Source organism: Phaethon lepturus, unplaced genomic scaffold (genome assembly GCF_000687285.1).
Source record: "Phaethon lepturus isolate BGI_N335 unplaced genomic scaffold, ASM68728v1 scaffold20161, whole genome shotgun sequence".
NCBI lineage: Eukaryota > Metazoa > Chordata > Aves > Phaethontiformes > Phaethontidae > Phaethon > Phaethon lepturus.
The window spans coordinates 59,561-75,491 of NW_010515798.1; the positions used below are offsets into that span (position 1 = coordinate 59,561).

Consider the following 15,931-nt stretch of genomic DNA (forward strand, 5'->3'; position numbering starts at 1 on the left):
ACAATTCAGGTCAAGCTGGAAATCTGGCAATCTTAATGTAAAGGAGATCTTTAAAACTTCTTCAGCAAGCTAGTGTATTATTTCACTCTACAGTGTTAAGTGTATGTGCCAGCTGTCTTTCATGTACTTGATACGCTGTGTTCCAGTGCTTGTCTTAAAGGATTTGAGGTAGGACTCGGGAATCCTGTTCTTACTTGTATAATATTATCTGTCATCTTCAGTGTCTTCCTCTGTGAACTGAGAATATTGGAATCTTTCCAAAAGCTTGATTAGATTTTACAAGATCAATTTTTTTTCTTGATCAAGAAGTCTACTACTTTTTTGTATGCCAAGGAAGGAATGTGTATAGTAATCTGTAACCAGTTCTGATTCTCAGTCAAGGATGTTCTTCATCCTTTGTTTTCACTTGCTCTGTGTCTTCTCATGGAAAAATAGGAGCCTATCCATCCTGCTCTCTAGGCATCATAGGAAGAGACCTAAAAAAAGTTTCGGCTGGCCTCATAATGCATTGTAGTGGTTTTCAGAGTTACGTTTCCCCATACAAAAACCGACGTTTCCCATAGATCGTAGATTTTGATTGTGGACGTGAACTGCGGTGCCATCGTAAATGCAACTAGTGCTTTGGGAGAAATATTGTAAGCTTTCATCAAGTAACTGTGAAGATTGTAAAATGCTTAAGATGGAGAGCATTGTAAGCTTTTGTTGTTCATTTGTTACCCTCTGCAGTGTTGTCACACATGCTGAAAAACATGAGAAATACACACAAATATCAAATTTTTGCTGCAGAACAGCTAATAATTGAGAGAGATTGTTCCGTATTTCTATCTATGGCTTCTGTCTGCCATGACTCTTCCATTCTTTGGCTGCTTAGTTCTGGTTTTGTTTTGATTGTGAGTTAGTGTATAACTTCAGGGCTTGTACTTCTGGGAAGGTGATATTTTACTGTCACAGGGGAATAAGATAATACTGTTTTTAAGGCTAATAGTTTCATATTTCAGGGGACAAAAATGTGTTGTGTTTTTTCTTGATGGAAGAACGTAAACCTTCACAGGAAGGGACAGACATGGGAAAGAAAATTTACCCTGGGTAGTCCAGTGCAACTAGACAAAAACTAAAATATTAATGGAAGTGGAAAGAGAGAAACAAGAACACTACTCAGTGGGACAGTACTGCTTCTAGAAGCATACCGCAATGTCCTTGCGTGGAAACAGACAACACAATTGCTGTTGTGAGAAAGCACTCGTATTTAGGACTCTCCTTTTTCTAGCTTCTGGTTCATACCCTGTTACTTGCTCATTATTAATCTTTTTTCCAGTGAACTTACATGGTAATTGCTATTCTGTGAATAAGCTCTTCTTAAGTAAACAGGACTAAATCTGAAGGAGACAGGAACTGTTGATTATACAATCTCTTGCGCCTGCATAATCCATATAACACATTCTGGGTACAGAGGACAGATTTTATTTATTCATGAGCAGTAGCTACAACTCTTTGTTTTAAACATTAATGTTAAACATTAAATTATGTAAAGTTCTTTGCCCCTGAGTAAGTATTGTGAAAGTATGTATTTTTCCCATTACATGTCTAAAAATATGTTTACTCTTCTAACTTGGTGGGGTTTTATTTGCATCATTTAGGAAACTTACGCCACTACTAAAGCCGCTTTGTATGCGTAATGCCGTATCTGCCTTGTGCAGATCACAGTTGTCAGTGACTTGAGAATAAGGGATAGTTTCTCTTGATGTGAGAAAATAGTAGAATTTGTAAATGGATGTGTTTCACTGGATGCAGATGGAGCAATTTATGAGGTTACTACCCCTGTGGCTGAGTAGCGGATTTGTTCTCGCTCGGTTCAGTCCAGTTTCCTGCATTAGCTTGACATGCTGCGGAACGAGGTAGCTTATCTAGATTTTGTATTGAGTAGGGTTAAGAGTACTCGCGTGATCAGTTGCAGCCTCATTTGAGGAGGCAGTAAGGAGCAGTGTCATGTGGTAACTTCCTAAACTGTTCTAGCTGAGCTCTTACGTGTCTGTTCCGGAGTTGGAGCTTTTTGAATGGGAACTAAAGATCTGTAATGCTGCTTGGTGAGTTTTCTATTGCACACTGAGGCTTGTAACCTCTTGGCCACTGGTTCATTCTAGCGGTTCATTTCCGCTTCATTTCAAATTGAAGTAGTGGTTTTCTAACCAAACTGAAGTGGGAAACAGCTTAGAAAACAGCATGTGAATAATTAGAGAAACCTTATTTATACACTCGCAAGTTGTAAGCAAGTGATTTTCTTGTGGACCACTTTGCATACAGGTTCTGAACAATGTGGCTGACCCGTGGTCGGGAGCATATGACAGAAGACCGTGTTTTATATTAAGCACTACTTTCTGCTGGTTGTGTTTGTGATGTCACAACTCTCTGCTCTGTTTCCTCCATTAAAATGTACTACCCTTCCCTATTTTTTTAATTCCTCAGAAAGCTGGCAAGCTGTGCTAATTAGGTGTGGAGTGTGTAGGGTTGTTTTTGTGGGCTTTTGCAGTGCTGCCCTCCCCTGGTTAGTAGCCCCTCTGGGAAGCAGTGATTTCAGGTATGCAGTTTCTGAGAAAGCAACTACTCCCCACCTGGAATAAAGACAACAGGGAGTTAGCATGCAGTAATAACTTCTGTTGTTGGATGAATGGCTTTATATAAAACCAGTGGGAACAGGATTTTATACAGCAGATGCAAAATGATCTTTTTTTGCAACACTGATTTTAGAGGTACATTCATTACAGATGCTGTTCAACTCGCTGAGCATCATGTTCTTGTGGCCATCAAGCAGACTTTCAAAAGTTTATCAGCCCTTTTCTTAGTTTTATAACACACTCCTCTGAAGCGGTAAGACTGGTGTCTAAAATTATTGCCTGTTAAATTTTTATGACCATACAGAAAGTGAAGGGATGAGGGAAAGCTGTCCTAGTGTGAAATGTATTTTCTTGCAACATACAAGCAAGGTAAGTGTTAAAAATCAAGAGTAAGTCATCAGTATACGATTTTCTGCCTCGTAGTATTCATAAACAGTTGTTCCAAGATGTTCTTTTAGGAGTTGTTGAACGCAATCAGAAGCATTTTACAGTGTAGGCTCTGCTATTGGATGAGCTCATAGTGCTATAGAAACATTTGCTATGAATGTACTCTCAGTACATGATCTGCAATACAAAACCATCATTATTCTGTGTACGTTAAGACTGAAGAAATTAATGCAAACCGGACTGTAAGTGTGAGATGGTTAGAATATGGGATTTATATTTTGTTCATTTTTTTCAATATATTGAATAACTCTGCTTATACAGGTTGTAAAAAATGGCTTAGCGTAATCTCATTCATACTTTCACTGTCTGTCAATTTGAGATCTTGACCACCTCCTAATTCATTGACAAAATCTCTTATTAAATATAGTAGGTGATCATTGTACGTACGCCTTTGGTAAAGGCCTTACCAGAAATATCACTGTTAATAGCATCTCTGTTTCAACAACCTTGTCATCTGAGAGCTGCTTGGACTAACGTAAAAAGTGTGAAGAAATAATATGCTCAAGATAGAATGACTATTTTCTTTCATTCTTCTATTGCTGTTTGCTTTGCCATCACCTAGATTTCTTGGCTCTTACACTAGCTATGACTACTTGAAAAGGAACATCAAGTGGTAAGACTGTTGTTGATGTGAGGATGTTTTCAGGTGTCCTCTTGCTGTTACATTTCATCACAGGCATTATGTGCACTTAAAATTTTCAACGCAAGTTCTGAAAGTAAGTGCGACATATTGTAGTCCAAAATTACAGGTATTTCAAATCAGTAATTTCCTGAAATAAATGTTTGGAGAAATATTTCTAGTGTAAGAAAAACGCTTTAAAAATAAGATGTTGAAGTTACTTACACCATGCACATAAAGCTAGTGAAGCTTAAGCTGATTACATTTCTAATTAAGATGGCATTGTTCAAATACTAGGTGTATTTAGAAAAGTTGTACTAGAATCTATTGTCCCGTTGGCTAATTATGCTTTTCTAAAACGACCCATCCACCCCCCAAAAAAGAGGGTTTATATTTTTATTTTGAAGACCTGCTAAATTTAAGAACAAGTTTTCATTGAAGTTACCCGAAATGAAATTGAAAAACTAAGATCTTGTAGGCAATTATGCAAATACACCTGAAATGTCATCTGCCTTTTGTTTGCCATGGTTTGTGTTACTAATCTTCTTCTAAGGTTTCGATGTTGTCTTAATCTCTTGTGCTTATCAATAAATGTTTTCATACTTGAGACAGGATATTAAAGAAAATAGTGGTTTAATGTTTATAGGAAGAGATGGAAATCAGGTGATCTTAGAAGAAAAATATAGCAGTGAATGCAGGAGCTCAGGGCCCTGAGGAAATGGAACAGTCAAATGTTTGGTTTTCTTGTTCTGTTTCCAACAGGGGGAAACCAACTGATACTGAATCAATGGATAGGTCTGTTGGTGAAAAACGCTATGAGCCAGTCCCTCAAGTTACAACTCCTCCTCCTGCTCCTTCAGTCCAGTATACACAACCTCAGTCGATTAATAGTCCTGTCCTTTCGCTCCCACCACATCACAAGCCTGCGCTTTCTGAAGGTGAGCAGTTGGAAAGCTAACCTGTCTGGTGGTAACAAGTGTCACTTGTCAGGTGCTTGTGTGGTTGCTTCAGCATCTCTGCACTGGTAGCTATGTTATTCTCTAACTGAAACTTGGAGTAATTGTTCGTGAAAATAGCTTTTTACTGTGGTGATACGGAGTCTTGTGAAATTATCTGATCATCCTGTTGAAACCATAACTTCAGGTGCTAATGATCACTATAACTGTCTATTCCATACTTAGTGGTCTCAGCAAAGATGAAGTAAAATTACAATTTCTTGAAAAATGTACCTTTCTATGCTTTTGACCAGAATTCTTTAGGTATGAGTAATAGTTGTAGGCTTCTAAAAATAGAAGCAAAAGTTGTTTTCACTTCACATTGAGAGGATTGCCCGGTTGAACTGGATTTTCCCATTTCTGGAACTGCATGATAATATTTCAATACTGGGGGTTTTTTTTGGGGTTTTTTTGGTCATGGTATAAATTAGCCTAGCCTTTTCATTGAAAGGCCGTGCTGTTGTATCTAACGTATCTGTTTAATGAAACATTAGATAAATTGCCTGAACATACAAAATACAATAGGAGGACAGATGATCTTGAGAGAGTGAAGCTGACTATATTTTATATAGTAGATTGAGAATTGACTAAATTGTATTCCTGTGCCATAGTGTATGTGACTAGAAATTTCTCATTGTTACTGATGAGTTCTGGTACTTCTGTTTGCATTGCAGTTAACTCTGTGTCTGACCCTCCTCCATCTCAGAGTAAGCCAGCAATTTTCAGATCCTCTAGAGAGGACACTGTGCAGTCCACTTTTTATCCTCAGAAAAGCTTCCCTGACAAAGGCCCTATTAATGGAACCGAACAGATTCAGAAAACAGTCACTCCTTCTTACAACCGCTTTACAACAAAACCTTACACTAGTGCTGCAAGGCCCTTCGAGCGCAAGTTTGAAAGTCCTAAATTCAACCATAATCTCTTGCCAAATGAAGCTCAACATAAACCAGAGTTGCCATCAAAATCTCCAAATTCTCCTCAACCAATTTTGAAAGCACACAGCTCATCGCAGCCTCCCGAGTTTGACAGTGGAATGGATACCTTTGCTGTCCAGGTCGACAAGCCTAAATATCAACCAAATAATGTTAATGCTGTGCCTAAAGCCATTCCTGTAAGGTATGCTGCTGCTTTTTTCTTTCCATTAGTACATTTATAGGAGTTTATCTGTGAAACTTGTGAAAAATACAGGTGGTTTTTTCCTGTGCTTCCAATTTCTGTTGAAGTTACAGTTAAAAGATGAATACTATGATTATAAAACTCTGCCAAAGGGCATTGGAGAGCATTTGGATAGATACTTAAAGTATGTCCTATGTCCCTGTATCATCATGTATTCTGTTACTATGAAGTGGCATGACTTTTACTTCCCATTTCTCATACTATAATTACAAGTTTTCTGGTAGATAGTAATCGCTTGTCCTTTCAATTTGTTTCTGGAAGATGGAATTAATTTCTAAGTATAGCTGTTGAACCAAATTGTATTAATTCTGTGTGCTTAGAGAGACACCTCATGGCACACATGCATAAAGGATGTTTTAAAAAAACTTGTAAAAAGGGAAAATCGCTTTACCAGTTTCACATTGGTTCTTTTTACTATGAGAAAACAACTGCTTAAAAGCAGCCGGTGCGTGCCTAATATGCTTGAGCAACAAGAACTATGTCAAGAGCAACAGATAGTATTACAATGTTAAGCTATCCACTGACTTGTTAAATTCTTTTCACTAATAATCATAGAATCATTGAATAGTTTGGGTTGGAGGGGACCTTTTAGGGTCATCTAGCCCAACCCTCGTGCAATGAGCAGGGACATCTTCAACTAGAGCAGGTTGCTCAGAGCCCTGTCTAATTTTCAGGGATGGGGCATCTACCAACTCTCTGGGCAACCTGGGCCAGTGCTTCACCACCCTCATTCTAAAAAATTTCTTCCTTACATCTAGTTAAAATCATTACCCCTTGTGCTGTCGCTGCAAACCCTGCTAAGAAGTCTGTTCCCATCTTTCTTGTAAGCCCCCTTTGGAGGCGGGGGTTGCTGGAGGCTGCAACAAGGTCTCCCCGGAGCCTTCGCTTCTCGAGGCTGAACAACCCCAACTCTCTCAGCTTGTCCTCACAGCAGCGCTATTCCAACCCTCTGGTCATTTTTGTTGCCTCCTCTGGACCTGCTCCAACGGGTCCGTGTCTTCCCTGTGCTGAGGGCTCCAGAGCTGGATGCAGGACTCCAGGTGGGGTCTCACCAGAGCGGAGTAGAGGGGGAGAACCCCCTCCCTTGACCTGCTGGCCACGCTGCTTTGGATGCAGCCCAGGATATGGTTGGCCCTTTTTGCAGAACAGTGTTTGATTATTCTTTCGTTTCAAAATAAGGCATGAACCAGCCTTGAAATCTTGCTTGATGTTTCAGTAACTCAGAAATTTAATAGAGGAGTGAATCCTTCTTGTTCTTAAGTACCTGAGAAATCTTCTGATGCTTTGTAGTTTTGTAGACTGCTAGAAATTTTGAAATTACTGGTTCTTCTAGTGAAATTATATAGAAGTGGTTCTGAAATCTACTCAAACTAGCCATTTTATAATGTTTTAGGGGTCTCTTTTTTTAGTTCTACCCTGGCAACCTGGAAAAAATTGTATGGGTTTTGTTTAACGGGCTTTATTTTCAATGTGTATCTGAATAGAAGGGTTCAGTGTGGCTTGAATATTGATAAAACTCCTATGTTTTTGTTTTATATTCAGCCCTTCAGCACTTGAGGATGAAGAGGAAGAAGACGGACACACTGTTGTAGCCACAGCAAGAGGTGTATTTAACAGCAACGGTGGTGTATTGAGCTCCATAGAGACTGGAGTTAGTATTATTATACCACAAGGAGCCATTCCAGAGGGAATAGAGCAAGAAATATATTTCAAAGTCTGCAGAGACAATAGTATACTTCCACCTTTGGACAAAGAGAAAGGTAAGAGCTGGCACTGTACACTGTCCTGTAATTTAATGCAACAGCATTAAAAATAACAGCAAAATAGAATACCTTAATATGCTTCAATATATAACATACATTTCTATATGAAGATCTAGGGTATACATCTCACAAGAAGTACAAGGGAAGCAATATTCTGCTTAATATTGAAAGTTGCAAGCAAGATGGAAACCCCGAATTATAACTCAAGAATACTTTGTAGACTTAAGTACTGATTTAAAACTTGTGTACTGCACTAAAGGAAGGTTCTAAATTATTTTTTTAAGAATCTTTGTAGATTCTCTCACAAAACGCAGTGATTTATTCTAGCCGTTCTTATTAAAAATAGTTCTTCATCTCACAGTTAGGACCAAAGAATTATAAAGCACGTGATTTAAACTAATTTGACTTCAGTTGAATATCTGAAATTTACTTCAACACTTGAAAATACCCAGAATGTTATTTTTTTCAATTTTACAAAGACAACAGCTTCACAGTTTAAAACATACTCTAACTTTTGTTTATATAGAAGTATATTCCTGACTTACTAATACGAGTTGAGTAGTATATATTAGTTGATCAATTTTTTTGTAGTAAGTCTGTCTTTCGTACCACTACTCCAGTGTACATGCATTTTCTGACCTGTCAGGTTTGATTTCCTCAAGTCAACAAACGGACAGGGTCATGAATTTGCAGTTAAAGCATTACTTGCAATCTGCAGTTACTTTGAATCTTCCTAAACCTAACATAGCATGTTCCTCAACTGAATAATCTTATGTTAACGTTTGGAGTTTTAAACTAAAACCAGACCTCTATATTTGTGTGCTTTATATTTTGGCTGTTAGGTTAAGGGTCATAGGCTCTTGAGCTACTGAAGGCTTTATTCAGCCCAGTGTGCCATGAATCCATGCAAGCAGAACATCGCAGCTGTAGCACAAAAAGAAGCATGAATTAGCTTACAGATTTGGGGATTTGTTTCTTTTGATGCACCTGCTTAGAAATCAGTGACAAAACAAAAAAAATCCCAAGATGATTTATGTTGTGGATTATCATCAGACTTGTTCATACTTTTTCATTTTGAGATTGTGATATGTTCCATTGAAAAGTCGCTTGAGTGCTCTGAAAGAGACTTTGAGAAACCATCTTGATAAGTGCTGTTATTCACTGACAGGTCAAAAAGTTCATATTTTTCTCTAAAGCTAAGTTGCATCAATAACAGGTTTTTCTTTCTCTTAACTCCAGGTGAAACACTTCTTAGCCCTTTGGTAATGTGTGGGCCTCATGGACTAAAATTCCTGAAGCCAGTGGAGCTGCGCCTGCCACATTGTGCGTCTATGACCCCTGATGGTTGGTCTTTTGCTCTAAAATCCTCCGACTCCTCGTCGGGTATGCTGTCCTCCCTCTGTCCTTTTGGGGCTTTTGGGTGCTATCGTATAATTTAAGTTAATTTGGCTAAAGGTGATGCTGTGTAATATAAAGAACCCAATCATTGTATTTGTGTCAAACTCTCCCATTTCACTTTCATTACAAATGTCTTCCTTACATTACTCATGGTGCAAATTCATAGCTAAAGCCATGATAGCAGAAAAAGAGTAATATCTCTAGTCTATTAAATATTATCGTATTTTTCTATTCTGTCTTCTTTCTTGAGGACTGCTACAGCTGAATACACTTGAAATGATAGTCACACTAAAATGGAGAGGAAATGATTATGTACCTCTGGCCTTTGTAACATAACTGGTGTTTATTGCTTAATTAACCATATAGGACTCTGGCAAATCTTAACAATCTGCATGCTCATAAATCATGATTTAATGCTTGTTAACTGTTTCCATGTGTGCAAGCTGATGCTAACAGTTGGGTCATTTAAGAAAACTATAGTGTTCAGTAAAAGCATTTACAATGCATTCTAATGTAGCTGGATTTTCCACAAGACTTTTATTGCTTGCTTCTGCCTATTTCTCCTCTGCTGCCTTCTACCCAGAAGTTTCTCGTTGATAGTAAACGTTGCAACTAGGTTGCGGTTTTATTTACCTGTTCATTTTTTACCTCACCGTCACTTTCTGGGATGAGGGTGAGAATGTATTGGCTGAAATTGTCAGTGAGGAACCTAATCGAGAATTCCGGGCAAGTTTCAAGCAATTTCATGAAATGGCTATGGGGTTACAGAGGTTTAAAAAGGAGTTCTTGCACATCTGGGGAAGAAGTCTTTAAGGTTTTATTCAGCTACCTTCAAAATTTATGGTGGAAGGTTCAAACCATTAATGTGTACGTGTGATCTACATAATGACTGACCAATATACTTCTCTATACAGCATTTAAACCACCATGTATGCATATCTTCTGTCACTAATGTATCGATCCCTGTCAACACCAAAGCACTGATGCTTTGAAAGATGAAAGCATCAATCCCCTTGATGGGGATTCAATAACCTAGAGGTATTAACGGCAATAATTTTTAGTTGTTTTTTTATAAGCTATTATATGCATGTGTTGCATGCATCTATTAAACAGTGTGTATACATGGCAGTGTTAAAACACGGACTCATAAATTACAGGGTCCCAAAAGAGAATAACTAAAACAAAAATGACACAACACTTCCTTTGTAACTAATAGCACCTGTTCATGAACTTACTTGAAGTGAAGGGAGAGGACTCAAATGATCTAAACAATAACTGAAGTTAGAGACATTTTTCTCCCTTTCCAATGTGAGGTGGGTGTGTGTGTGCGCGCATGTGTGGGTGAGAGCAAGAGCGTGCATATCTTAAACCCTACACTTTCTGTACTGTAAATATAACACCACATTCTGTTAATCTGAAATGGGATGTATATCATAACATTGCTCTTTTGAGACAAACTTTAAAATTAGGCAATTCTGTCTTATGATATGTAAGTAGACCATACTGTGTCTTAAATAAATAATTGTTTTCTCTCTTTCTAAATTAGTTGGTTATGGGACTCTGATTCTTGAGGTGGCTCTATAATAACAGTTTATACAATTCTGTGTTTTCTCTTCCTTCAGTCGTCTGCTCTATCTCATCTTTTTTCAATGTATCCATGTTCTGTCCTAAAAGTGACATTCATTTGCACTTACTAACATCCTCTCTGCCACATTTAAGCTTCATACATTGATATTTTACTGTTAAACCCCTTCAAAAGCTTGAATGATTCCGGTATTAAAACTGACTGGGGAGAAAAGTTGACTTTTGTGGCCACACCTATTAGAAGGTATTAGTAAAAAATACTGAAGGATTTTTATTTTTTATTTTTCCAAAGCAGTTGTATGTAAGTATGGGAAAAACATCCTCAACAGCTAGAGGCTGCACTGACTACAGTCTAATCCTTACTATGAATTTAGGAGGAAAGGTTGGAAAAAAGTCTGCCGTTGTCTCATGTGCAGGACTGGGACCTGGTTGTCCTACAGTCCTATTCTACCCTTCTCCTAATACATTTGATCATGCGAGTTTTGAATGGAATTCCCTGCATCTATGAAATGAAAAATTCTCCAGCATTTATTTGGCTTCTTGACTGAAATACGTAGTCTGGGCTGGCTGCAGTAAACTTGTTTGCATTCTCAAACTATAGACAGGCTACTTCTATACTTTGTCCCTACATCAGATGTTGCCATTGCTCAGTGCATTGTGTACTTCACTTTGTTTTCATGAGTTGAAGAACTCACTTTCATGAGGAAAATTACATGGAATTTACATCAGTCTCATTTAATACAGACGTCTCAGGTGTTTGCAGTCTGTGTGACTGGGTTCTCTAACTTGTCGCGCATTTCCCAAGGCAGATCTGTTTTGGCCAAGCTATTTTACGTCATTTACCTGGAAGACTTAAGAGAACTTTAGTGCGTTTTTCACTGTTCTGCCATAGTGGGATGATGAAATGCTTTTTGTATAGTGGCAGCATTTAGTAGTGGGTTTAGGTGGGTGAATGAAGAATACTTTCTCCCCTTGAAAGAGGCAGTTGACTGTGCAGATGGATTGTAACCTTTGTCTGGTGACTTTCGCTTGTAACAGAACGTTACAGAGGACTTTTGACCACTAGTAGATAAGATCAGTTGTAAAGATTTTTAAGTATGTACCGGTTAACTGGAATCCGTTTTAGAATGTCAGTATTTCAGGCTTTTAAACGAGTGTACTGGATGTAGTTGCAAAATGACTACAATCCTGTCTACAATAACTTTCACAATAGAAGATAAAACCACCAGTCTGTCACAGTGTTTAGTTGCAACATAACTTCTGATTCGATTCGTCTGTGTTCAGAACTGTCCCAAGAAACTTCAAATACATCCTACCCAGATTAGCTTTTAAAATCTCTTTCTACTTCTGGCAGTTTAGGAAAGAGCCCACGAATACCTCAGTCGCTGTTGGCACTTCTCAAATAGAAAGTGCTGTAGTGTAGAATGACTTATATTTAACAATTCCCGAGTGCCACGGCATCTGCTTTGAGTAACTGATCTATCCTACATTATATGGAAACAAAGAGTTAATTTTTTAATAACAACATACAAACTGCAGGTTTTTATTTAATAACAAACAAAACAAACATGTTGATTCAGAACTTAAATACTCCTGTCCAAAAGCTTGGTTGTTTCAAGATGTACACTGTTCGACAGCGGATACTAAACACCAGCATTGTGTTTTCCTCCCACAGGTGACCCCAAAACCTGGCAGAACAAGTCTCTTCCCGGGGATCCAAACTATCTTGTTGGAGCAAACTGTGTCTCAGTCCTAATTGACCACTTCTAAACATTAAGTTAGCTGACTGAGTAAATAATGTGAAACTGAGATGGACCTTACATATAAACTGAACCACTCTATCGAGTATTAACTGTTCTATAAGTGATAATGGATCTTAGTGTTTAAGCACCTTGCTTTAACTAACAATGGTTAGCAAGTACACTCTTTGAACCATGGTCACGATACATGCCACAAGCAGGGAGTGTACAGTGGGAACAAGGTAGGGGTTTTGCAGGTTCTGTATGCTTTGGTTTGTTGGTTGTTCTTTTGTGGGGGTTTTTTTGTTTCTCTTTTTTTTTTTTTTAAAGGACACTACTTAGTAATTCATTGTTTAATATCTGAAAGTACCAATGGAATTATATTCAGAGGAACTGAATTTGGTTCATGCTCCACTGGCGAAAACACAGAATTTGGCCTGCATTTTTACGACTGTGTGTTTGTAGCTCACAAGACTACATTTTGGTCTCTAGTTTTTAAGTGACTTTTGGTGTACGTGTCCAATGAAATGGCAATCAACTTGGGGTAGCACAGATTGGAGCTTTTCCTCTGCGGAGAGGCTAATGCAAACACGTCTACTTAATGTATATGGAAACATTGTCAGGAGAACGGCGGGAGGGGGAAAAGCATGTGGGATGACTATGGTTCAGTTGCCTCTGTGGATTTGTAAATTAACCACATTATTACAGACCTATTAACCAGCAGGGATGCCTTACCCTCATGTTTTTAATAGTCTTAGCTCTCATAGTTCTCTGTATTAAGTTTGTATGGCTTTTGTGCTTACCTAGATAATATATCATGAGAGACTGGGGAAAGAAAAGGAAGAAAAAAACCAAACCAAACCAAAAAAAAACAAAAAACAAAAAAACAAAAAAACAAAACCAACACCCACTTGTGAGTTTGGTTTAGAGAATGAGTATTGTTTGTGTTCATCAGCCAGAAGAGAACCAGAAGAAAATGATGGTATGTTTTCTGCTATGCATTTGAAAATTTCTAGATGTTATAGACCGCTTGTATATAATGCGTGCATACCACTTTTGTTCTTGGTTTGTAAATTAACTTTTATAAGCTTTACCTTTTTATATATATAAATATATATAAAAACAAACAAAGTTTCTTAAGGATATCTTTGTATTCTCATACCTTTTGAGCCTTGAACTTTGACATCTGCAGCAATAAAGCAGCATTTCTACAATATATGAACAAGGACATTTTTTAAAAATGCACAAAGTTGTTACCTTTTTAAGTGCTGCATTTAAAGAATATAACTCGGAATTCTCTACTTTGATTAAATTCTTGAAAAGTATCCCTACTGTAATTTGTCATAAGGATGCTGTACTATGTGCCCTGAAATGTATTTTTTTACTAATAGACAATTTATTACGGCACAATGGCACTACTACTGTTTAGATAATATACCACTGCATTCTGTTAATGAGTTATTAGCTATTCAGGTGTGGCTGATTTTTTTCTCTGCAGTTATTAAAATTACACATTTCTAAATATACAGAATAAAAATGTTTTTAAAATAATAAAGGAGACTGTAGTACCTTATTGTTTCTGCAATGCATTTACGTGAACATGACAAAATCAATTTTGATTTTTTTTCTGTGTAAGTAGGCAGCTGGATTCTGCCATAGGTTCATACAGGAAGCAGAGCTCTTTTGTGGAGTCAGTTGGAGTTGTCTACAGCAGGGCTTGTGAAATGATGAACTCCAGTGTGGATCCATTGGAAATACTCGATACAAGTAGGAGTGGTAGACTTGTCCCTTGAATCGCTATGTTGGTGCTAGTTTACTACTTATAGCTAGTCTTTGAAATATTTTGGCAGTGTTCTAGCATGTAGATTTACACATAGTCTAGTCCCATTATTGGGCATGTTTGGAGTACGCAGTGGCTAACTAGTAAGCCACTACTATTCTAGAAGAGAAAAAAAATTCTGTAAGTTACTTTTAAATAATGCCGGGAAACGGTGCATAACTGCAATGTTCCCTTTCTGTACTCTTACTGACCAGTTAGTTTGTTTCTCAGGTATGACCTACCCTAGAAGATGCATTCGCTACTATTACTACTGCTCCTCATGGGGTTGAGATAATCTCAGCTCTTAAAGCAGGCATAAAATTTGAATGGCAAAAAAACCTGCTCATGTTGGGATGGCATTTTTGATTTGTCTTGGTGATAATAGATTGGTGGTATTTTTTTTGAACCGGCAGAAAGGAAGGTTTCAAAATGGCATGCAGAAGCGTCTTGGAGAAAATTCTAATGCTAAAATTTCTAAGTGTTCTTTTTTAGTTCAGATCTTAGCAAGGAGTATGTGAAACACTTCAAAATGGAGTCAGTCAGCTGCACTTGAGGAACCCTGGAGTTAACATTGCGTGGACTATTTGCAGGGGTGTCATTTGTGTCTTGGACATCCTGAGTCTAGCATGCTGTAAGGTGTAACTGTCCTGAGTTGCTTTTATTGTGATGATCCAGATAATACCTTTCAGCTCTCTTAAAGAGGGTAGGGTCATGTCTTTCTATCAAAATGAAAAAAAAAAAGTGACTGCTTTTGCTCTGCTGTCATTTCATAAATGAAATGAGAAAGTTGATGCTGTTCAAAAATGTGGCAATTCTCTAGTGCTAAGCACCCTGACAATGGAATTGTCTGTTGCTCTCTACATGTAGGAATATTTATTGAAGTGGCTAATTTAAACCACATGCGCGTTTTCATTGTCATCAAATCACAATGCTTTTGGGGTTAACACACACACATTGAGAATAACTGTGCTAAAAAACCCATATTCTTATTTTAAAATACTGGTGCTTTTGAAATCTTTATCCTTGCAAGAGATTGTTCCTTACATATTTCATACAGGCTAGGCTCTGCAGGAGCTGATTTCACATGTAACATTTTAATTTACTATAGTTCTCTCTTCAATGTTTAATGTTAACTTGACAAACTGCATCTCCCAGTTCCTCCTATTTGTCCCAACAATGTACTACCTAGCTTTAGCCCTGCAAAAATTGTACAGAAGTTTTAATAATGTAAATCTCGAGTCTTTTTAAACAAATGGTTTCAAGTGGTGGAAACAGATACTCAATGGATACAGAATTACTGTTCATCTCTCTGACTTAGGTTGTTGGTAAAAATCTTCTTTTTAATCGTTTTCTTAAAAAAAGTAGTAGTGAGTATTCAACTACATGTACACAAACAAGTTATGCTTGTAAAAGTACTCCTCTTTTCCTGCCAACCTGGGTTAGGTGAAGCAAATCAGAAATGTTTAGGGTCTGGTTGAAGATTCTCTGCTGTACTGTAATGTAACCTGGACCAGATGACAGAAATTGAAGCCATACAAGTTTGGCGAATAAAAGATGTTAAGCATGTCTGAAAAATGTTTTCTTAATATCTAAGTCACTTGTGGGGAAATAATTTGTAGAAGCCTTACTGAGTGCTAGCTGTGGTCTGTTCTGTATGGGGTTCTCTGGCGACTAGCTCCATCCGTTGGCAAGATCAAATGAATGGGTGAAATGATTTTTCATTATATCAAAATGAGCTGTGCATTACAACCCTGTGAGCAAGCATCTGAGAATAAACAC

At 37.7% G+C, this 15,931-nt stretch overlaps 1 protein-coding gene across 4 annotated transcripts in view; it reads left to right on the forward strand.

Annotated features, from left to right (window-relative positions):
* TJP1 (tight junction protein 1) overlaps positions 1-13,072 on the forward strand; it is a 43,172-nt gene extending 30,100 nt beyond the window's left edge. For 2 of the 4 annotated variants that reach the window (XM_010295885.1, XM_010295887.1), the window contains 5 exons: positions 4,441-4,623; positions 5,322-5,789; positions 7,392-7,609; positions 8,852-8,995; positions 12,270-13,072. In XM_010295885.1, coding sequence (XP_010294187.1) covers positions 4,441-4,623; positions 5,322-5,789; positions 7,392-7,609; positions 8,852-8,995; positions 12,270-12,364 — 1,108 coding nt within the window. In that variant the 3' untranslated portion in view covers positions 12,365-13,072. The remainder of the gene's footprint in view (positions 1-4,440; positions 4,624-5,321; positions 5,790-7,391; positions 7,610-8,851; positions 8,996-12,269) is intronic. The other 2 variants (XM_010295886.1, XM_010295888.1) reach the window with 1 other exon arrangement.
* Positions 13,073-15,931: the final 2,859 nt, after the last annotated feature.